The 20,800-nt window shown below is 37.9% G+C and overlaps 1 protein-coding gene across 2 annotated transcripts in view; it reads left to right on the plus strand.

Annotated features, from left to right (window-relative positions):
- Window positions 1-253: 253 nt before the first annotated feature.
- ZNF567 (zinc finger protein 567) overlaps window positions 254-20,800 on the plus strand; it is a 29,013-nt gene continuing 8,466 nt past the window's right edge. Inside the window, exons 1-3 of one of the 2 annotated variants that reach the window (XM_036832815.1) lie at window positions 254-346; window positions 1,967-2,066; window positions 3,901-3,974. In XM_036832815.1, the coding sequence (XP_036688710.1) occupies window positions 3,966-3,974 (9 nt within the window). In that variant the 5' untranslated portion in view covers window positions 254-346; window positions 1,967-2,066; window positions 3,901-3,965. Of the gene's footprint in view, window positions 347-1,849; window positions 2,067-3,900; window positions 3,975-20,800 lie in introns of those variants that run through there. The other variant, XM_036832816.1, reaches the window with a different exon arrangement.

Consider the following 20,800-nt stretch of genomic DNA (forward strand, 5'->3'; position numbering starts at 1 on the left):
TCTTATACACGCCTACACAGGCCTGAGCTCCAGGCTCCACACGCCCTGTGTGCGCCAGACGGTGGGGGCTTCCTCACCGTGAGTGCCCGCCGTGCCCAGACTCAGGTTACCACTCGGAGCGCGACGACCGAGAGGACCTCAGAGGGGAATCAGAGATGAACCAAAGATCAAAATTCTTTTCAAAAGCAGCCCAGGGGCTGTGGGAAATGTAGTTCAAGGCCGCAAAAACCCGGATGTCGAGAAGGCGCGCCTAGGACGCGGCGGCGAAGAAGGAGCCGCGGAGACTCTTGGGAGGTAGAGCCCGCGCCGGAGTGCGCAAGCGCAGATGGCTGGCCAGTAGTCGAAGGTGAGGCTGGTGGGTCTTGCTGGCGCTGGGCAGGCTGGTGATTGTGGTACCCGGTGGGGATTGCTGAGCAGGGAGGTGGGAACCAGCACTGGGAAAAGCGAGGAAAGAAGAGAGAACCTGGGCTGAGAGAAGGCTGGGGAAGAAAGCGAGAGTCCGGGCCCTAGAGAAAGCGAGGAGGGAAGCGAGAACCTAGGCAGGGGAAGGAACTGGGAGCCAGGGCTGGGAACGCTGAGAAGGGAACAGGGAGCCCGAGGCGGGTGTGAACTCGGCCTGGCACACACAGGCGTTCTGTTTGGGTAGCTTTTTGTGCCTGGTCTTGTGTGTGTGTGTGTGTGTGTGTGTGTGTGTGTGTGTGTGTGGAACGTGTGTTATTCTGTGTAACGTTATGGAACCTATTGTTTATGAAAGTGAGAGGGTCTCTGCGTGTATCTAATTTTTAAATTAGGTGCGAGTAGATTTGTGTTTGAGACTGTATGCGACTTTGGAGAGGCAACAGTAAGGGGTTTGTGAGTAAAATTTTGCAGCTTTCTGTAGAATTATGTAATGGGCTCTGAGAGATTATGCATGAATTGTGTCTATGGGATTGGGATTGTGTAGTGGATGATATAACTGTGACTATGTCAAATTTTGAAGTATTTGTGCGCACAAGTAACTGCACAATTCACGGTGACTAGGAATGTGTCTGGCTCGTTGTGTGACTGAGATGGAGCACTTGAGAAAGTAGATGCAAGACTAGTTAAGTACTATGTATTGTTTAGATTGTCTGAATATTGTCCATTTTATATGCCTGTAGAATTTGACTCTGGCAATTAGACAAGTAAAAAAAAATAGAGATTTTAAAAACGGAGAGGAGGAGGTAAAATTAAAATAATTTTCAGATGGAACAATTGTATATTGCGAAACCCCATATTGACTAATGACCAGTATGTTGACATAAGTAGAACATCATTAGGAGTACACAAAAAACTTTCTCCCATAACTGCTACTCTCAGAATTTCTATTTGGGTGAATTCCTGGACAATAAAGTTTCAATAATTTCTTCAGTCATTGTGAAGATAAAAAATCGAACATTTAAACACAAGATCAGTCTCATTTAGCTGAATAAAGTGTTCACTGTAGAAATCAATACTTCTAAATTGTTTTTTTAATTTAATTTTATTTATTGTTTAAAATACATTTATTTATTTATTTTTGGCTGCATTGGGTCTTCGTTGCTGTGTGTGGGCTTTCTCTAGTTGCGGCGAGCGGGGGCTACTCTTCGTTGCGGTGCGCGGGCTTCTCATTGCGGTGGCTTCTCTTTGTTGCAGAGCATGGGCTCTAGGCACACGGGCATCAGTAGCTGTGGCATGCGGGCTCAGAAGTTGTGGCACACAGGCTCAGTGGTGGCGCTAGAGCTTAGTAGCTCTGCGGCATGTGGGATCTTCCCGGACCAGGGCTCAAACCTGTGTCCCCTGCATTGGCAGGTGGATTCTTAACCACTGTGCCACCACGGAAGTCCCACTAACTTGTTTTAAAAGCAAAAACTCCCTCCTGTTGGAAGTGTGCTGTGCTAAAGAAAACATGATCAGTTTCTTCTCTAATTCCTCAACCTCTATTTTGTCCCCTCTTTACTCCCTCTAGGTTGATAGTCTCCAGCTGGAATGGATTGGGAGCTGGAAAAGAGAAGTCAGAAGTCAGGGACAAGAAGAGGCTAAGATGACTGGTACCGTTATAATTTAGTGTAAGTCATATTTACCTTCTGAGAGACCCCACTGCTGGGAACTTCCAAATACAGTTCCCTTTTCATGGGCACGGCCACTTCTCTAGATGCCTCCTCTTGCCATGCAGTGGCCCACCTACTCTGGTAGGTCTTGTTCTCTCCTGTCAGTCCTCTTGGACAGGATCCAAACCAACCTAGGCATGCTCCATCCATGGGTTCCCCATCTGGAACTCAGGTGATAATTAGCCACTTTAGTCACCACCACCCTGCTACCCCCTCCCCGCCGCCCAAATCCTGGAAACATGTACATTTCCCCACCAAGTTCTCTCACCACTTTGATTTATAGTGGCATCAGGGTCTGAGGAGCCCCTTGTTTATTATAAGGGAGTGAGAAGCACCTACTTTTCTTCCCCCTAGAAAACTATGTTCTAAAAATAATTTGCTCTCTTAAAGAGACATTCCCTTTTCTCAGCCTCTCGAAGTAGGAGGTAAATTAATGGTAGCAAAACTTTACAGTCAGCTGCTTTACAAGACTTTATCTTAGAATGAGGGACAATTGAAAGATTGTTTTGCCTACTATCTTTGGGACATCTGCTGAGTCTGAGGCAGAAAAATTTCTAAGTTACCATCCTGTTCAAAACAATGACAACAGTTAGAAAACTCAGAGGTTTGCTGGAAAAGACATTAACAAATCAATAGGTTTCATATATGTGTCTGTGCGTATGTGTATATCTGCATCAAAAAACTATGGAAAGTTGCCAGTGGCCATCAAAATATAAGGTACAAAAGACAGCATGATGTATAAAAAAAATTTTGATGTTCCTAAGGGGACTCAGAAATTAAAGACTTAAATAAAAGGACCAGGGACACATGATAAATTGTCAAAACTCCCTAACATTTCATGGAGTTTCATTAAAATTTCAGTAAAATTTTTTAACTTTCTGAACTTCTTAGGAGAAAATGAACAAGACAGAAATTGTTAAAGAAAAATAATGAAGGGGGAAGTAAGCCTACCTGATACTAAAGTATGTTTTAAAACTATAATAACTGCAGAGTAATCCTGCTAATTAAATGAACAGATCAGTGGAACTAAATACAAAGTCCAGATACACTCAAATATATAAAGGAAATAAAGTGTATGATAAAGAAAAACTATAACAAATTATTTTAAGTAATTACAGAATTAATTTCCTTCCTTTAAAAAAGATCTAATATCAATCCAGAAAATAAAAATAAGTTAATAGAAAAGTGAAAAAATTGAGACCTTTCACAGACAAGAAACTAAAGATGGATGGTGGTGGTGGCTGCCGTGGGGAGTTGGCTGCCTGGCTTGGCCTGGCTTTTATTTAAAAAACAAACAAAAATTAAGGTGCTTTTTAAACTTGTGAATAGAAGCTTACCTTATCTCATACTAAGAAAAATAAGAACTAGAATCACAGTGTATACCTTGGTAAGCATCAGGAAGTTTGTATCAGTGGTACTCATGAGGGTATGGAGTGACAAGAATTTTCACATATTGCTGCTCATGATGTAAATGGTAGAGCCTTAATAGAGAACAGCTTGGAAGTAGTTAATAATAGTAGGCAGGTTAGGAGAGAAAAGATAGTGCTAGAGAGGTGGGGGCTTGCCCAAAATCTAACCCATTGCCCCAGGAGCCTGTATCTCTGGCTTTGGGGATAAAATCATTTTTGTCTAGCTTATTCTCCCCCCGTATTGGTGTGGGGTGTATAGAGTGGACAAGCACCAAAGCAAGGGAAATGGAGTCAATCTTGAGTCAATCTCGTAAGTCATAAGAGAGCTTAAAAGCATGTGTAGTGGCATGTGGCTTCTTTTCATCTTGGTTTTGCCTTCTTAGGAACCGCCCCTTTTCTAAAGAGGAGCCCAAAGGAAGACCGGTCATCTCTTGCAGATCTCAAAACCATGGCTCAGGTGAGGTGATGGTTCCTTTCTCCTTTCTGAAATAGTTTTTTGTTGTTGTTTTTAAGAATATTTGAGCATTTCCCTTTCTTGTACTAAAATCCTCCTGTTTATCTTCCCCTTCAGGAAAGCAGCCCCCACTTGTTCCCATATTGGTCAGATAAGCTTTTACCTTCCATGAGTGCTCCTTCTAATTTTAAGCAGTGTTCACACATTAAGTGGGTATAATCATTCAACATCTTTTCTCAGTGTTCTCCCAGAAGCAGTGCTAGAACAAAAATGCATTTCCTCAAATTAAATGAGAATATATTACTTCATGAACCTGTCTTGCAAAGATAAAAACAGTCAAGATGGAGATGGAATTGATAGATTGCTATTAGTTAAGTGGCAAGAAGTCCTGTCTTGAGGCTTTGAGACTAGAGCTATGCTTTGGCAGATTGTACAAAAACCAAGAATCCTGTATTTCTCCTCTCCGCTCCTTGAGTTCTGCTCATAGCTGCTAATAATTCCTAAAAATCTGTGGTATGTGTTATAGATTTATTCCTATTTTTAAATTTCTTCTAATTTTATGTTCAGATGCAAGAGAAGTAAATGAATATACTTAGATCACCATACTGAACTAGGAGTGTAACTCATGAAGTAGTCTGCTCTTGATTTCAAAGACATTATTCTGGTTCTTTCTTTCAGAAAATTCATCTTTATACCTGGACCTCTTTTTTTTTTTTTTTAATTTTTATTGGAGTATAGTTGATTTACAATGTTGTGTTAGTTTTAGGTGTACAGCAAAATGAATCAGTTATACATATACATATATATATCCACTCTTTTTTTAGATTCTTTTCCCATATAGGCCATTACAGAGTACTGAGTACAGTTCCCTGTTCTATACAGTAGGCTCTTGTTATTTTATGTATAGTAGTGTGTATATGTCAGTCCTAATCTCCCAATTTATCCCTCCCCCCCTTATCCCCTGGTAACCATAAGTTTATTTTCTGTATCTGTGACTCTACTTCTATTTTGTAAATAAGTTCATTTGTACCCTTTTTTTAGGTTCCACCTATAAGCGATATCATATGATACTTGTCTTTCTGTGTCTGACTTACTTCTCTCAGTATGACAATCTTTAGGTTCATCCATGTTGCTGCAAATGGCATTATTTTGTTCTTTTTTATGGCTGAGTAATATTCCATTGTATATATTGGACCTCTTAAATACTGGTGTTCTCCAGATTCTGTATCGGTTCTCTTCACTGTATAGTCTCCTGTTCTTATTCACAATCTACCACTATTATTCTAGTGATGCTCAAATAATTTTAATCCTAAATCTCTGTTGTGGGTGTCAAAACTGTATCCAACCTCCAACTAGATATCACCACCTGTGTCTTCCACAGATACTTCAGGCACATGCCCAAGATTTACCTTATTATCGCCTACCATTCTAGTCTTTTTCTTCCCCCTCAATCTGCTTATGGGCCCAGCCCCTACCCACCTGCTAACACAGCTAACTTGAGAAGTGTCTCTTTTCCACTGCACGACCATTTAGTGGTGAATCTTATTCCTTATATTTCAGTTCCCTTTATCTCCACTGATATCATCATGGGTGTCTCTCTCATACTGGTAACTTATCTTCCCATTTAACACCTTTGCTCCTTTTTCAGTCCTCCAAGTGCTCACCTCAGTGCTCCCTTATGGATGTTTGTGTTGCTTACACTTTTCTGTTTGTGTGTGTGTGTGTGTGTGTGTGTGTGTGTTTTAAAATATACATGACATAAAATTTTATCATTTTAACCATCTCTAAGTATATAATTCAGTTCCATTAAGTACATTCACAATGTTGTATAACCATCACCAGTATCTATTTCCAGAACTTTTTCACATCCCAAACAGAAACTCTGTACCAATGACATTAAACAATTAGCTCTTATCTTACAGTTTTCATAGAATTAGACCCAAAGCACATTAGAAGAATGTTTAAGACAATCTATTAGGGGAGAGGAAAATATTAAAATATGCATTAATAGTTTAGATTCAAGAATAGTAATCAATAATGATAATATAGTTTTCTAATTCATGAATATGAGGCACATCTCCTTTTATTTAGATCTTTAAATTCTCTGAGTAGTGTTTTGTTGTTATCAGTGTACCAATCTTGCAAATGTTTGTTATATTAATACCTAGGTTTTTTTTATGCTATTGTAAATACTATTCATTTTTATTTCAAATTCTCATTGTTTATTGCTAGTATATGAAAATGCAATTGATTTTTTTATATTAACCTGCATTCTCTCTAAACTTATTCTAGTAATTTTTTGGTAGATTCTTTAGGATTTTCTGCAAAGATAATCATGTCATATGTGAATAATTACTGTTTTCCTTCTTGCTTTCCAATATGTATTCCTTTTATTTCTGTCTTGCTTTATTTACTACATTGTCTAGAACCTTCAGTGCAAGGTTGAATATAAGCAGTGAGAACAAACATTTATGCCTTATTCCTGACTGAGGGGAAAAGCATTTAGTCTTTGACAAAGTGTAACATTAGTGACAATTTTTACTTAGATGCTCTTTATCAGATTATCAGGTTGAAGAAGTTCTAGTTTGCGGATCATTCTTATCACAAATGGGTGTTGAATTTTATCAAAAGTTTTTTTGCATCTGTTGGTTTTTCTGCATTATGTGGCTTTTCCCCTTTTTAAATTAACATGGTGAGTTATATTGATTGATTTTGAAGTGCTAAACCAGCTTATCCCTAGGACCCCATGACCACTTGGTCATGATAGATTCTTTTTTCATATATTGCTTGATGAATTTACAAGTTTTTCTTGTAATATCTTTGTCTAGTTTTGGTATCAAGGTAATGCTGTCTTACAGAATGAGTTGGGAAGTATTCTCTCCTTTTATTTTCAGAAAGAATTTGTGTAGAGCTGCTGTTATTTCTTCCTTCAGTGTTTGTTAGAATTCACCAGTGAAGCCATCTGAGCCTGGAGATTTCTTTGTGGGAAAGTGTTTAACTAGAAGTTCAATTTCCTTAATACAACTATGGCTATTCATGTTATCAATTTTTTTTTTCTCTTCAGTGAGCTTTTATAATTTGTGTCTTTCAAGGAATTGTCCATTTCATCCAAGTTATAAAATGTATTGGCACAAAGTTGTTCAAAAATCTACTCTTTTTATCCTCTTGATGTTTGTACAGTTTGTAGCAGTGCCATTGATTCATTCCTGTTATTGGTAATTTGTGACTCACCTTTTCCCTTTGTCAGTTGGCTAGAGGTTTATCGATTTCACTGATCTTTTCAAAGTACCAACTTTTGGTTTCATTGATTTCCTCCATTATTTTTCTGTTTCCTGTTTCTTCATTTCTGCTCTTATATTTTTATTTCCTTTCCTTTTCATTACTTTGGGTTTAATTAACTCTTTTTCTTGTTTTGTATATGGGAGCTTATATCATTGATATGAGACTTATTTTTTCCAATAGAACATTTAATGCTATAAATTTCTCTCTAACAAATTTAGACATGTTGTATTTTCATTTTCATCCAGTTGAAAACATTTTCTAATTTCTCTCATGATTTCCTTTTTGACCCATTGGTTGTTTAGAGGAAGTGTGTTTAATTTTCAAATATTTGGGGATTTTCCAGATAGCTTTCTCTCATTGATTTCTAGTTTAATTTTGTTACAATCAGGGAACATGCTGTATATGATTTCATTCTTCTTAAATTTATGGAGACTTTTTTTGTACCACAGATTATAGTAGCATCTGATGGATGTTCTGTGTGCACTTGTAGAGAATGTATATTCTAGTGTTATTGGATGGAGTATTCTCTAAATAATCAGGTCAAATTGGTTGATTAGGATGGTAAAGTCTTCTGTATCCTTATTGATGTTTCAGTCTATTTGTTATAGCAATGACAGAGAAGAAAGTCAAAATCTTAAATTGTAATTGTGGATTTGTCTATTTTTCCTTTTCAGTTCTATCAGTTTTTACTTAATATATTTTGAGGTTCTGTTTTTAGGTGTATTCACATTTAGGACTGTTATATCTTCTCATGAATTGACCCCCTCTATCATTATAAAATACCTCACTTGGGACTTCCTTGATGGTCTGGTGGCTAAGACTCCACACTTCCAGTGCAGGAGACACGGGTTTGATCCCCGGTTGGGGAACTAAGATTCCCACACTCTGCACAGTGCGGCCAAAAATAAATAAGTAAATATAAATAAAATAAAATGCCTTGCGTAATCCCTGATAATATTCTTTGTTCTGAAATCTATTTTGTTTGATACTATTGTAACCATTCTGGTGTTCTTATGATTAGTGTTTATTTTTATTTTTTTGTTGGCTGCGTTGGGTCTTCGTTGCTGCGTGTGGGCTTTCTCTAGTCGCAGCCAGCAGGGGCTACTCTTCATTGCAATATGCGGGCTTCTCATTGCAGTGGCTTTGCTTGTTGCAGAGCACAGGCTCTAGGTGCACATGCTTCAGTAGTTGCAGCACGTGGGCTCAGTAGTTGTGGCGTGCAGGCTCTAGAGCTCAGGCTCAGTAGTTGTGGCACACGGGCTTAGTTGCTCCGTGACATGTGGGATCTTCCCAGACCAGGGATTGAACCCGTGTCCCCTGCATTGGCAGGCAGATGGATTCTAAACCACTGTGCCACCAGGGAAGTCCCTATTTTTAATTTTTAATTTTAATTAATGTAAAATGAATTAATTTTAATTAATTAATTTCCAAAAAATGTCTTTTAATCTAGAGCATCTCCCTCTGTTTCTTTCTTGTTTTTTTTTAGTTGCAGTGTAGTTGATTTTACAACATTACATACATTTCAGGTGTACAACATGGTGATTCACAGTTTTAAAAGGTTAAACTCCATTTATAGTTATTACAAGTATTGGCTATAGTCTGTGTGCTATACAATATATCCTTGTAGCTTATTTATTTTATACCTAGTAGTTTGTACCTCTTAATCCCCTACCTCTATCTTGTTCCTCCCTCCTTCCATCTCCCCACTGGTATCCACTAGTTTGTTTTCTATGTCTGTGAGTCTTGTTTCTGTTTTGTTGTATACATTCGTTTTATTTTTTAGCTTCCACGTATACATGATAATGTACAGTGTTTGTCTTTCTCAGTCTGACTTGCTTCACTGAACATAATACTCTCCAAGTCCATCCATATTGTTGCAAATGACAAAATTTCATTCTTTTTTATGGCTGAGTAATATTCCAGTGTGTGTGTGTGTGTGTGTGTGTGTGTGTGTGTGTGTGTGTGTGTACACAACACATCTTCTTTATCCATTCATCCGTTGATGGGCACCTAGGTTGCTTCCATATCTTGGCTATTGTAAGTAATGTTGCTGTGAACATTGGGGTGCATGTATCTTTTCGAATTAGCATTTTTATTTTTTTCAGATACATACCGAGGAGTAGAATTGCTGGGTCATGTGGTAGTTCTATTGATAGTTTTAGTTTTTGTTTTTCCTAGTGGCTGCACCAATTTACATTCCCACCAACAGTGTATAAGAGTTCCCTTTTCTCCACATCCTTGCCAACATTTGTTGTCTGGTCTTTTTGATGTTAGCCATTCTGACAGGTGTGAGGTGATTGATATCTCATTGTGGTTTTGATTTGCATTTCTCTGATGTTAGTGATTGTGAGTATCTTTTCATGTGCCTGTTGGCCATCTCTGTGTTTTCTATGGAAAAATGTCCATTTAATCTAATGCCCATTGTTTAATTGGTTTTGTTTTTGTTTTTGGTTTTTTTTGATATTGAGTTGTATGAGCTGCTTATATTTTGGATATTAACCCCTTATTGGTCATATCATTTGCAAATATTTTCTCCCATTCTGTAGGTTGCCTTTTCATTTTGTTGATGGTTTCCTTTGCTGTGCAAAAGCTTTTAAAGTTTAATTACGTCCCATTTGTTTATTTTTACTTTTGTTTCCTTTGACTTAGGAGACAGATCCAAAATAATATTTCTACAAATTATGTCAGAGTGTTTTTCTGCCTATGTTTTCTTCCAGGAGTTTTATGGTTTTAGTCTTACATGTAGGTCTTTAATCTATTTTGAGTTTATTTTTATATATGGTGTTAGAAAATATTCTAATTTCATTCTTCTACACATAGCTGTCCAATTGTCCCAGCAATCCTTATTGAAGAGACTGTCTTTTCTCCATTGTATATTCTTGCCTCCTTTGTCATAGATTAATTGACCATAAGTGCATGGGTTTATTTCTAGGCTCTCCATTCTGTTCCATTGATCTGTGTGTCTGTTCTTATGCCTGTAGCATACTGTTTTGATTACTGTGTTTGTAGTATAGTCTGAGGTCAGGGAGTGTGATACCTCCAGATCTATTCTTCTTTCTCAAGATTCTTTTGGCTATTCGAGGTATTTGTGTTTCCATACAGTTTTAAAATTATTTATTCTAGTTCTGTGAAAAATGCCATTGGTATTTTTTTTGTTTTTTTTGGCTGCGCCACACAGCATGTGGAATCTTAGTTCCCTGACCAGGGATCAAACCTGCACCCCTCTGCATTGGAAGCACAGAGTCTTAACCACTGGACCACCAGGGAAGTCCCACCATTGGTGTTTTGATAGGGATTGCATTGAATCTGTAGATTGCCTTGGGTAGTATGGTCATTTTAACAATATTAATTCTCCCAGTCCATGAACCTGGTACACCTTTCAACCTGTTTCTGTCATCTTCGATTTCTTTCATCGGTGTCTTAATAGTTTTTCAAATACAGGTCTTTTACCTCCTCAGGTAAGTTTATTCCTAGGTATTTCATTCTTTTTGATGTGATTGTAAGTGGAATTGTTCCTTAATTTCTCTTTCTGGTAGTTCATTGTTAGTGTATAAAAATGCAACAGATTTCTGAATATTAATTTTGTATCCTGAAACTTTACCAAATTCATTGATGAATTCTAGTAGTTTTTTGGTAGAGTCTTTAGGATTTTCTATGTATAGTATCATGTCATCTGCAGTGACAGTTTTACTTCTTCCTTTCCAATTTGGATTCCTTTTCTTTCTTTTTTTGTCTGATTGCTGTGGCTAGGACTTTCAATACCATGTTGAATAAAAGTGGGCATCCTTTTCTTGTTCCTGTTCTTAGAGGAAATGCTTTCAGCTTTTCACCATTGAGAATGATGTTTGCTATGGGCTTATCATATATGACTTTATTATGTTGAGGCATGTTCCCTCTATACCCACATTCTTGAGAGTTTTTTTTTTTATCATAAATGGATATTGAATTTTGTCAAAAGCTTTTTTTTGCATCTATTGAGATGATCATATGGTTTTTATTCTTCAGTTTGTTAATGTGGTATATCACATTGATTGATTTACGAATATTGAACCATCCTGACATCCCTGAGTTAAATCCTACTTGGTTATGGTGTATGATGCTTTTAATGTATTGTTGAATTCAGTTTGCTATTATTTTGTTGAGGATCTTTGTATCTGTGTTCATCAGTGTTATTGGCTTGTAATTTTCTTTTTTGTGTGATGTCTTTGTATAGTTTTGGTATTGGGGTGACACTGCCTTATAGAATCAGTTTGGAAGTGTTCATTCCTTTGCAATTTTTTGGAATAGTTTGTGAAGGATATGTGTTAACTCTTCTTTAAATGTTCGTTAGAATTCACCTGTGAAGCCATCTAGTCTTGGAATTTTGTTTGTTGGGAATTTTCTTATTATTGATTCAGTTTCATTACTGGTAATTGGTCTGTTCATATTTTCTATTTCCTGGTTCAGTCTTGGGAGATTGTGCATTTCTAAGAATTTTTCCATTTCTTTTAGGTTGTCCATTTTATTGGCATAGAGTTGTTCGTAGTAGTCTCTTATGAGTCTTTGTATTTCTGTGATGTCAATTGTAACTTCTTTTTCATTTCTGGTTTTATTGATTTAGACCCTCTCTTTTTTCTTGATGAGTCTGTCTAAAGGTTTATCAATTTTGTTTATCTTTTCAAAGAACCAGATCTTAGTTTCATTGATCTTTTCTGCTGTTTTTGTTTGTTTGTTTTTAGTGTCTATTTCATTTATTTCTGCTCTGATCTTTATGGTTTCTTTCCTTCTACTAACTTTGGCTTTTGTTTGTTCTTTTTTAGTTCCTTTAGGTGTAAGTTTAGGTTTTTTATTTGAGATTTTTCTTGTTTCCTGAGATAAGCCTGTATTGCTATATACTTCCCACTTAGAACTGTTTTGCTGTGTCCCATAGATTTTGGATCATTGTGTTTGTGCTTTAATTTGTCTCCAGGTATTTTTTTAATTTCCTCTTTGATTTTTTTCACTAATCCATTGGTTGTTTAGTAGTATATTATTTAGTCTCCACGTTTTAGTGTTTTTTGCAGTTTTTTTTTTCTTGTAGTTGATTCCTAATCTCATAGCATTGTGGTCAGAAAAGATGCTTGACATGATTTCAATTTTCTTAAAGTTACCATGACTTGTTTTGTGGCCTATGATGTGGTCCACCCTGGAGAATGTTCCATGTGCATTTGAAAAGAATGTGTATTCTGCTGCTTTTGGATGGAATGTTCTGTGTATATCTGTTAAGTCCATGTGGACTAATGTGTCATTTAAAGCCCTTGTTTTCATATTGATTTTTTTTCTTTGTATAGACACATTGATGTATGTTAAAGTACCCTACTATTATTTTGTTACTGTCAGTGTCTCCCTTTATATCTTAATACTTGCTTTATATATTTAGGTCCTCCTATGTTGGGTGCATGTATTTTTACAATTATTACGTCTTCTTGGATTGATCCCTTGATTATTATGTTTTGTCTCTTATAACACCCGTTGTTTAAAAGTCTATTTTGTCTGATATAAGTATTGCCACCTCAGCTTTCTTTTGATTTCCATTTCCACGAATGCCTTTTTCCATCTCATGTTCAGTCTGTGTCTTTATATCTGAAGTGAGTCTCTTGTAGGCAGCATATACACAGGTCTTGTTTTGTATCCATTCAGCCACTCTGTCTTTTGATTGGAGCATTTAATCCATTTACATTTGAACTAATTATTGATATGTTCAATATATGTTCTCGTTGCCATTTTGTTAATTGTTTTGGGGTTGCTTTTGTAGTTCTTTTTTGTTCCTTTTTCTTATCTTCTCTTGTGATTTGGTGACTATCTTTAATGTTATGTTTGGATTCCTTCCTCTTTTTTGTGTGTGTGTCTATTATGGATTTTTGGTTTGTGGTTACCATGAGGTTTCTATATAGCAATATATGTACGTGTGTGTGTATATGTATATATGTATATGTGATTGTTTTAAGTTGCTGATCTCTTAATTTCAAATGCATTTTAACAACCTTGCATTTGTTCTCTTCTCCTCTCACAATTACTGGTTTTGACATTATATTTTACTGTTTTTTTGTTTTGGATATCCCTTAACTGCTTATTGTGGATATAGATGATTTTACTACTTTTGTTTTAATCTATTAGCTTTGTGCATGGACGGTTTAATACCTTTACCATATGAGAGTTTTCCTTTCGTAATTTTCATGTTTCTAGTTGTGGTCTTTTCTTTTTTGCTTAGAGAAGTCCCTTTAACATTTCTTGTAAAGCTGTTTTGGTGGTACTGAACTCTTAGCTTTTCCTTGTCTGTAAAACTTTTGCTCTCTTCACTAAATTTGAACAAGAGCCTTGCCAGGTAGAGTATTCTTGGTTGTAGCTTTTTCCCTTTCATCAGTTTAAATATATCGTGCCACTCCCTTCTGGCCTGCAGAGTTTCTGCTGAAAAGTCAGCTGATAGCCTTATGGGAGTTCCCATATGTGTAACTTGTTGCTTTTCCCTTGCTGCTTTTAATATTCTCTCTTTATCTTTAATTTTTGCCATTTTCATTACAGTAAGTCTTGGCGTGTTCCTCTTTTGGTTGATCCTGTTTGGGACTCTCTGTGCTTCCTTGACTAGGATGTCTGTTTCCTTTCCCAAGTTAGGGTAATTTTCAGCTATTATATCTTCAAATATGTTGTTAGCCCCTTTCTCTATTCTCCTTCTGGGGTGCCTGTAATGTGAATATTAGTGTCCTGATGTTGTCTCAGAGGCCTCTTAAACTGTCCTCATTTCTTTTCATTCTTTTTTCTTTTTTCTGTTCAGTGGCAGTGATTTCCACTACTCTGCTTATAGCTCACTGATCTGTTCCTCTGTATCATTTAGTCTACTGTTGATTTGTTCTACTGTATTTTACATTTCATTTATCATATTCATCATCTCTGTTTGGTTGTTCTTTATATTTTCTAACACTCTGTTAAAGACTTCTGACTTCTCACTCTATGCATCCATTCTTCTCCCGAGTTTTTGATCATCTTTATGATCAGTACTTTGAACTCTTTCTCAGGTAAATTGCCTAACTCCCCTTCACTTAATTCTTCTTCTGGGGTTTTATCTTGTTTCTTCATTTGGAACATGTTCCTCTCTCACCTCATTTTACCTAACTTGCTGTTTTTATTTCTGTGTATCTGGTAGTTTGGTTACCTTTCCCAACCTTGGAGAAGTGGCCTTTTGTAGATGTCCTGTGTGTCCCAGCAGTGCACGCCCATCTTATCACCAGAGCTGTATGCTCTAGGGTGCCCCCTGTTGGGTTGCATGGGTCCTTCTGTTGTGACAGATTGCTTACTGTGGGCGGTCTTGTAGGCTTGGTTGGCCTCCATTCTGGTTGGTTGCCAGGCTTTGCCTTGTGCAGAGACTGCTGGCCGCTGGTTGGTGGGGCAGGTCTTAAGACAACTGGCTGGGAAACCCCAGGTGACCCCAGGGCTAGTGCTAGCTCACTGGTGGGCAGAGTCCAGGAGACCCTGGGGCTGGTGTCCACCATTGGTGGGTGAAGCCAGGTCCTGGGGTCTGGCAGCCGAGCCCAGGGGTCCCAGAACTGGTGTCTGACCACTGGTGAGAGGGGCCATTTTCTGACACTGCAGCATGAGGCATGTCCCAAAGTTTGTGTTGGCCTGCTAGTGGGTGGGGTCAGAGCCCAGCCAGTCCCAGGGTAGGTGCTGGCCTGCTGGTGGGTGGGCTGGGTCTACAGGCTACAGGGCTGTGGTTGTCCGACTGATGTCCACCTGCTGGTGGTTGAGACTGGTCCCAACTCTAGAGCAGGCTCACTGGTGTGTGGGACCATGGATTCTGGGGCTGGTGCCTGCCCACTGGTGAGTGGAGCAGGGTCTGGTTGCAGGGCCCTGGGGGCCCTGATTCTAGTGCCTACACACTGGTGTGTGGGGCTAGGTCCTGGGACCTCTGGTGGGCAGGACCATGTCCAGGGTCGGCTGTGGGGTTAGGAGGTCTTGAGGCAGCCTGTCTGCTAGTGGGTGGGGCTTTGTCCCTACCAAGTTAGTTGCTTGTCTTGAGGCATCTATGTACTAGGACCTTTGGGCTGTTGGGTGGAGGATGGGTCCTGAGGCTGATAAGCTAGAGGGAGGAATCCAAAATGGAGGTTGCTAGCACAGTGTCTGCATTGTAGAACAAGCTCCCCAAAATGGCTGCCACCAGTGTCTTGTCCCTAGGGTGAGCTGTAATTGCCTCTGGCCTCTTTGGGAGACTCTCCGAGATGAGCAGATAGGTCTGACCCAGGCTCCTTTCAAATTACCACTTCTGCCCTGGTTCCTGGAGCATGTGAGATTTTTGTCTGTGCCTTTAAGAGTGGAGTCTCTATTTCCCCTAGCCCTCTGGGACTCCTGAAAGTAAGCCCCACTTGCCTTCAAAGCCAAATGTTCTAGGAGCTTGTCTTCCCGGCACAAGACCCCTGGGGCGGGGGAGTCTGATAATGGGGCTCAGATCCCTCACTCCTTGGGGAGAGCTTCTGCAATTATAATTAGTCTCCCATTCATGGGTAGCCTACCTGGGGGGCTGGAACTTGACTACATCACAACCTCACTCCTACACATCTTGTCATACCTTCTTTATCTGTAAATCTTTTCATGTAGGTGCCAGTCATTTTCACTGATGGTTGTTCTGTAAATAGTTGTAATTTTGGTGTGCTTGTGAGAGGAGGTGAGCTCAATCAAGGTCTTTCTATTCTGCCATATTGGCTGATCTCTTTCAATTAGTATTTACATAGTATACCTGTTCTCCATTCTTTATACTTTAACCTACCTATGATTTAATATTTAGAATGAGTCTGTTACAGAGAGTATATATTTTGGTATTACTTTTATCTCCAGTCTGATACTCTACCTTTTTTGGGGGGGGGGGGGGGGCTGTACCGCATGGCTTGTGGGATCTCAGTTCCCCAACCAGGGATTGAACTCAGGCCATGGCAGTGAACACCCAGGATCCTAACCAGGTAACTCCTGATACTGTACCTTTTAATTAGAGTTTTTAGTCCATTTTCATTTAATGAATTATCAGTAAGTTGTGTTTAAATATACCATCTTGCTATTTTTTTGTTTTCCCATTTGTTTTTTGATTCTTGTCCCTGTTTTTCTTTTGTTTACTTTTTGTTTGTTTGTTTTTTGGCTGCATTGGGTCTTAGTTGTGGCATGCGGGATCTTTGAGGCATGCGGGATCTGTTGTCGTTGTTGTTGTGGCATATGGGCTCTTTGTTGTGGCACATGGGCTTCTCTCTAGTTGTGGTGCATGGGCTCCAGGGTGTGTGGGCTCTCTAGTTGTGGTGCGCGGGCTCCAGAGTATGTAGGCTCTGTAGTTTGCGGCACACAGGCTCTCTCATTGAGGTGTGCAAGCTCAGTAGTTGTGGCACACGCAGGCTTCGTTGCCCCGCAGCATGTGGGATCTTAGTTCCCCAATCAGGGATCGAACTCATGCCCCCTGCATTGGAAGTGGACTTCACTGGACCACCAGGGAAGTCCCTCAGTATCTTTAATAGTTAAGGGTTTTCAGATTTTTTTCTTTTGGTAACATGTTTTTTAAGTTAAAATATTTGTCCATTTCATCTACATTGTCTAATTTATTGCCTTTAATTTGTTTATAATTCTCTCTTATCTATTTAATATCTGTAGGATCTGATAATGGCCACGTGTAACATCCCTCTTTATTTCTTAATCCATCTAACTAGAGGTTTCACGTTTTATTGACACTTTCAAGGATTTGGCTTTAGGTTTCATTGATTTTTCCCTATTGCTTATTTATTTTCTATTTTACTGATTTTTCCTTTTTTCCTAACTATTTCCTTTACTTGCTTTGGGGTTAGTTTAACTTATTCTTTTTTAAAACTTCTTAAGATAAAAGTTTAAATAATTGATATTAAATCTTTCTTGTTTTCTAATATAAGCATTTAAACTTATAAGTTTCTCTTTTAGCCTATTCTAATTGCATCTTCAAAATTCGATCCATTTGCATTTAGTTTAATATACTTTATGAAAAAAATTTTTTTATTTTTCTTTGACCCTAAATTGGTTACTTGGAAGTGTATTGTTTCATTTCCAAACATTTGGGGCTTTTCTAGATATGCTATTTTTATTGATATCTAATTTAGTTCATGTGTAGTCAGAAAACATACTTTGTATGATTTGTCTTAAATCTGTTGAGACTTGTTTGTGTTCTATCTTGGTGCATAGTCCATTTACTCTTGGAAAAAAATGTGAAATTAGTGAAAGTGGTGGTCTAAATATCAAATGCATTAGGTGTCAGTATTCTTTAGAGATTCTAAATCTCTACAGGTTTTCCCCCTTTTGTCTAGTTCTCTCAGTTACTGACAAACATTAACACCAACCATGATTTTAGACTTTTTAAAATCTCATTTTAGTTTTGTCAATTTTTGCCTCATGTTTTGAAACTGTTATTTAAGTACATATACATTTGTAGTTGCTATATTTTCCTCATGTATTTACTCTTATTATCAGGAAATGTTCTTCTTTGTAGTGGTAATACTCCTCAGCTTCTTTTACTATAGCCCCATCAGCTTTCCCATGTTTAATGTTTTTATGTTTTTTTCCCATCCTTTTATTTTAAACCTATTTGTGTCTATGGTATTTAAAGTATGTCTCTTGAAGACAGAATATATTTTGAGTCTTGGTTTTTTATACATTTTAATAATCTCAGTCTTTTTGTTGGAGTGTTTAGTCCTGTAGTTGGAGTTAGGGCTGCCATTTCACTCTTTGTTTTCTGATTGCCTAACCTGTTTTATTTTAATCTTTTAACTATATTTATATTTTAGTGCAGTTTTAGGTTCAGACAAAATTAAGCAGAAAGTACAGAGACTTTCCATTTATGCCCTTACCCCCTGACACATGCATAGCTTTCCCTACTATCAGTATCTTACACCAGAGTGGTATGTTGTTAAAATCAATGAACCTACATTGATACATCATTATCATCCAAAGTCCATAGTTTTTATTAGGGTTCATTCTTGGTGTTATATATTCTATGGATTTTGACAAATATATAGTGACATGTATCTACCATTATAGTATTATACAGACTAATTTCACTGCTCTAAAAATCCTCTGTGCTCTGCCTGTTCATCTCTCCCTCTCCTCTATAATACGTGGCAATGGCAACCACTGATCTTTTTTTTTTAATTATTTTTTTATTTTATTTTTATTTTTGGCTGCGTTGGGTCTTCGTTGCTGAGCTCGGGCTCTCTCTAGTTACGGCAAGCAGGGGCTACTCTTCGTTGCAGTGCGCAGACTTCTCGTTTCGGTGGCTTCTCTTGTTGCAGAGCACGGGCTCTAGGCGCATGGGCTTCAGTAGTTGTGGTGCACGGGCTCAGTAGTTGTGGTGCACAGGCTCAGTAGTTGTGGTGCACGGGCTTAGTTGCTCGTGGGCTTAGTTGCTCGTGGGCATCCACACGGCATGTGGGATCTTCCCGGACCAGGGCTCGAACACATGTCCCCTGCATTGGCAGGCGGATTCTTAACCACTGCACCACCAGGGAAGTCCCACCACTGATCTTTTTATCATCGCCATAGTTTTGCCTTTTCCAGAATGTTATATAGTTAAAATCATATATTATGTAGCCTTTTCAGATTGGGCTTCTTACATTTAATAATATGCATTTAAGATTACTCCTAACCTGTTTTTGTGCATCTGTTCCTATATCCTGTTTTATTTTGTGTCAAGCAATACATTTTCATAATTTTTATTTCTCTGTTGAGTTTGTAGTTATATCAGTTTGCATTATTTTTTTTGGTTGCTTTAGGGATTACAGTATGCATCTTTAACTTATCATGTTTTACTTAGAGATAGTACTGAATTACTTAAGGTAAAATATGTCAACTTGCAACATCGTATTTTCATTTACTGGCTTCCCCGTGGTTTGTTTTTTTGTTCGCCATGTATGTGATATTTATATTTGTAATAAATGGTGTTAGAATGCCTACTTTAAACCAAGGGTCTACAGCCCAGAGGCTAAAAACAGTCTGCTATGTGTTTTTGTATAGATTGTGAGTTTAAAATAGTTACAGTTTAAATGTTTGAAAAAGTGCAAAATCAAAATATTTCTGACCTACATAATCAAAATATTTCTCACCTACATAAGTTTTATGAAATTTAAATCTCAGTGTCCATACATGAAGTTTTATTGAAACACAACTTTGCTCATTCATTTTATATACTGTCCATGGTTGCGTTCATACTAAAACAGCAGAAAGTGTTCACCAACCCCTGCTTGAAACACTCATGTTTTTTAAATAAGGAAGGAAATGAATATTTATAGTCTTTTATATACAAATTTTCTTAACCTCTTCATTCTTTCCTAAAGACCTTGTTTATCATCTGATGTCATTTTTACCTTCAGCCTGAAAACCTTCCTTTACCATTTTTGATGGTACAGTTTTGCTAGTGATGAATTCTCTCAGATTTTTTCTGAAAGTAGCTTTATGTTGACTTTATTTTCAGTAGGTAATTTTGCTCAGTACAGAATTCTTGGTTGATGTTCTCTTTGGCTTTTAGCAGTTTGATTAGGATTTCCTGAGTGTGGTTTTCTTTTGTTTTTATCCTTTTGGGGTTCATTAAGCTTTTTCAATATGTAAGTTAAGTTTTTGCTTACTTTGAATGTGTTAGGCCATTATTTCCTTAAAAATTATTCAGACCCTTTTTTTTTCCCTATTTTTCTGGGACTCCAATTACACCTCTGTTGGATTACTTTGAAATTGACCCACTGCTCTCTGTGAGTGTATTCATTTTTTTCTTTTTCTTTCCCTTTCTATTCAGATTGATTAATTTCTGTTAATCTAGTTATATATAGGCATACCTAATTTTATTATGCTTTTATTTCACTTTGCAGATATTTCATTTTTTACAAATTGAAGGTTTGTAGCAATGCTGAATTTAATGCAAGTCTATTGGTGCCATTTTTCCAACAGCATTTGCTCACTTCATGTCTCTGTCACATTGGCTATTCTTCAGTATTTGAAACTTTTTCGTTATATTTGTTGTCATCTGTGATCAGTGATCTTTGATGTTAGTATTGCAAAAAGATTACAACTCACTAAAAGCCCTGGTGATGATTAGCACATTTTAGCCGTAAAGTTTTTTTTTTTAATTTTTATTTATTTATTTATTTTTAATTTATGGCTATGTTGGGTCTTCGTTTCCGTGCGAGGGCTTTCACTAGTTGTGGCAAGTGGGGGCCACTCTTCATCGCTGTGCGCGGGCCTCTCACTATCGCGGCCTCTCTTGTTGCGGAGCACAGGCTCCAGACACGCAGGCTCAGTAATTGTGGCTCACGGGCCCAGCTGCTCCGCGGCATGTGGGATCCTCCCAGACCAGGGCTCGAACCCGCGTTCCCTGCATTAGCAGGCAGACTCTCAACCACTGCGCCACCAGGGAAGCCCCGTATTTTTTAATTAAGGCATGTTCATTGTTTTTTAGACATAATGCCATTGCACATTTAATAGACTACAGTATAATGTAAATGTAGCTTTTATATGCACTGGGTAACCAAAAAATTCGTGCAACTCACTTT

Source organism: Balaenoptera musculus, chromosome 19 (assembly GCF_009873245.2).
Source record: "Balaenoptera musculus isolate JJ_BM4_2016_0621 chromosome 19, mBalMus1.pri.v3, whole genome shotgun sequence".
Classification (NCBI taxonomy): Eukaryota; Metazoa; Chordata; class Mammalia; order Artiodactyla; family Balaenopteridae; genus Balaenoptera; species Balaenoptera musculus.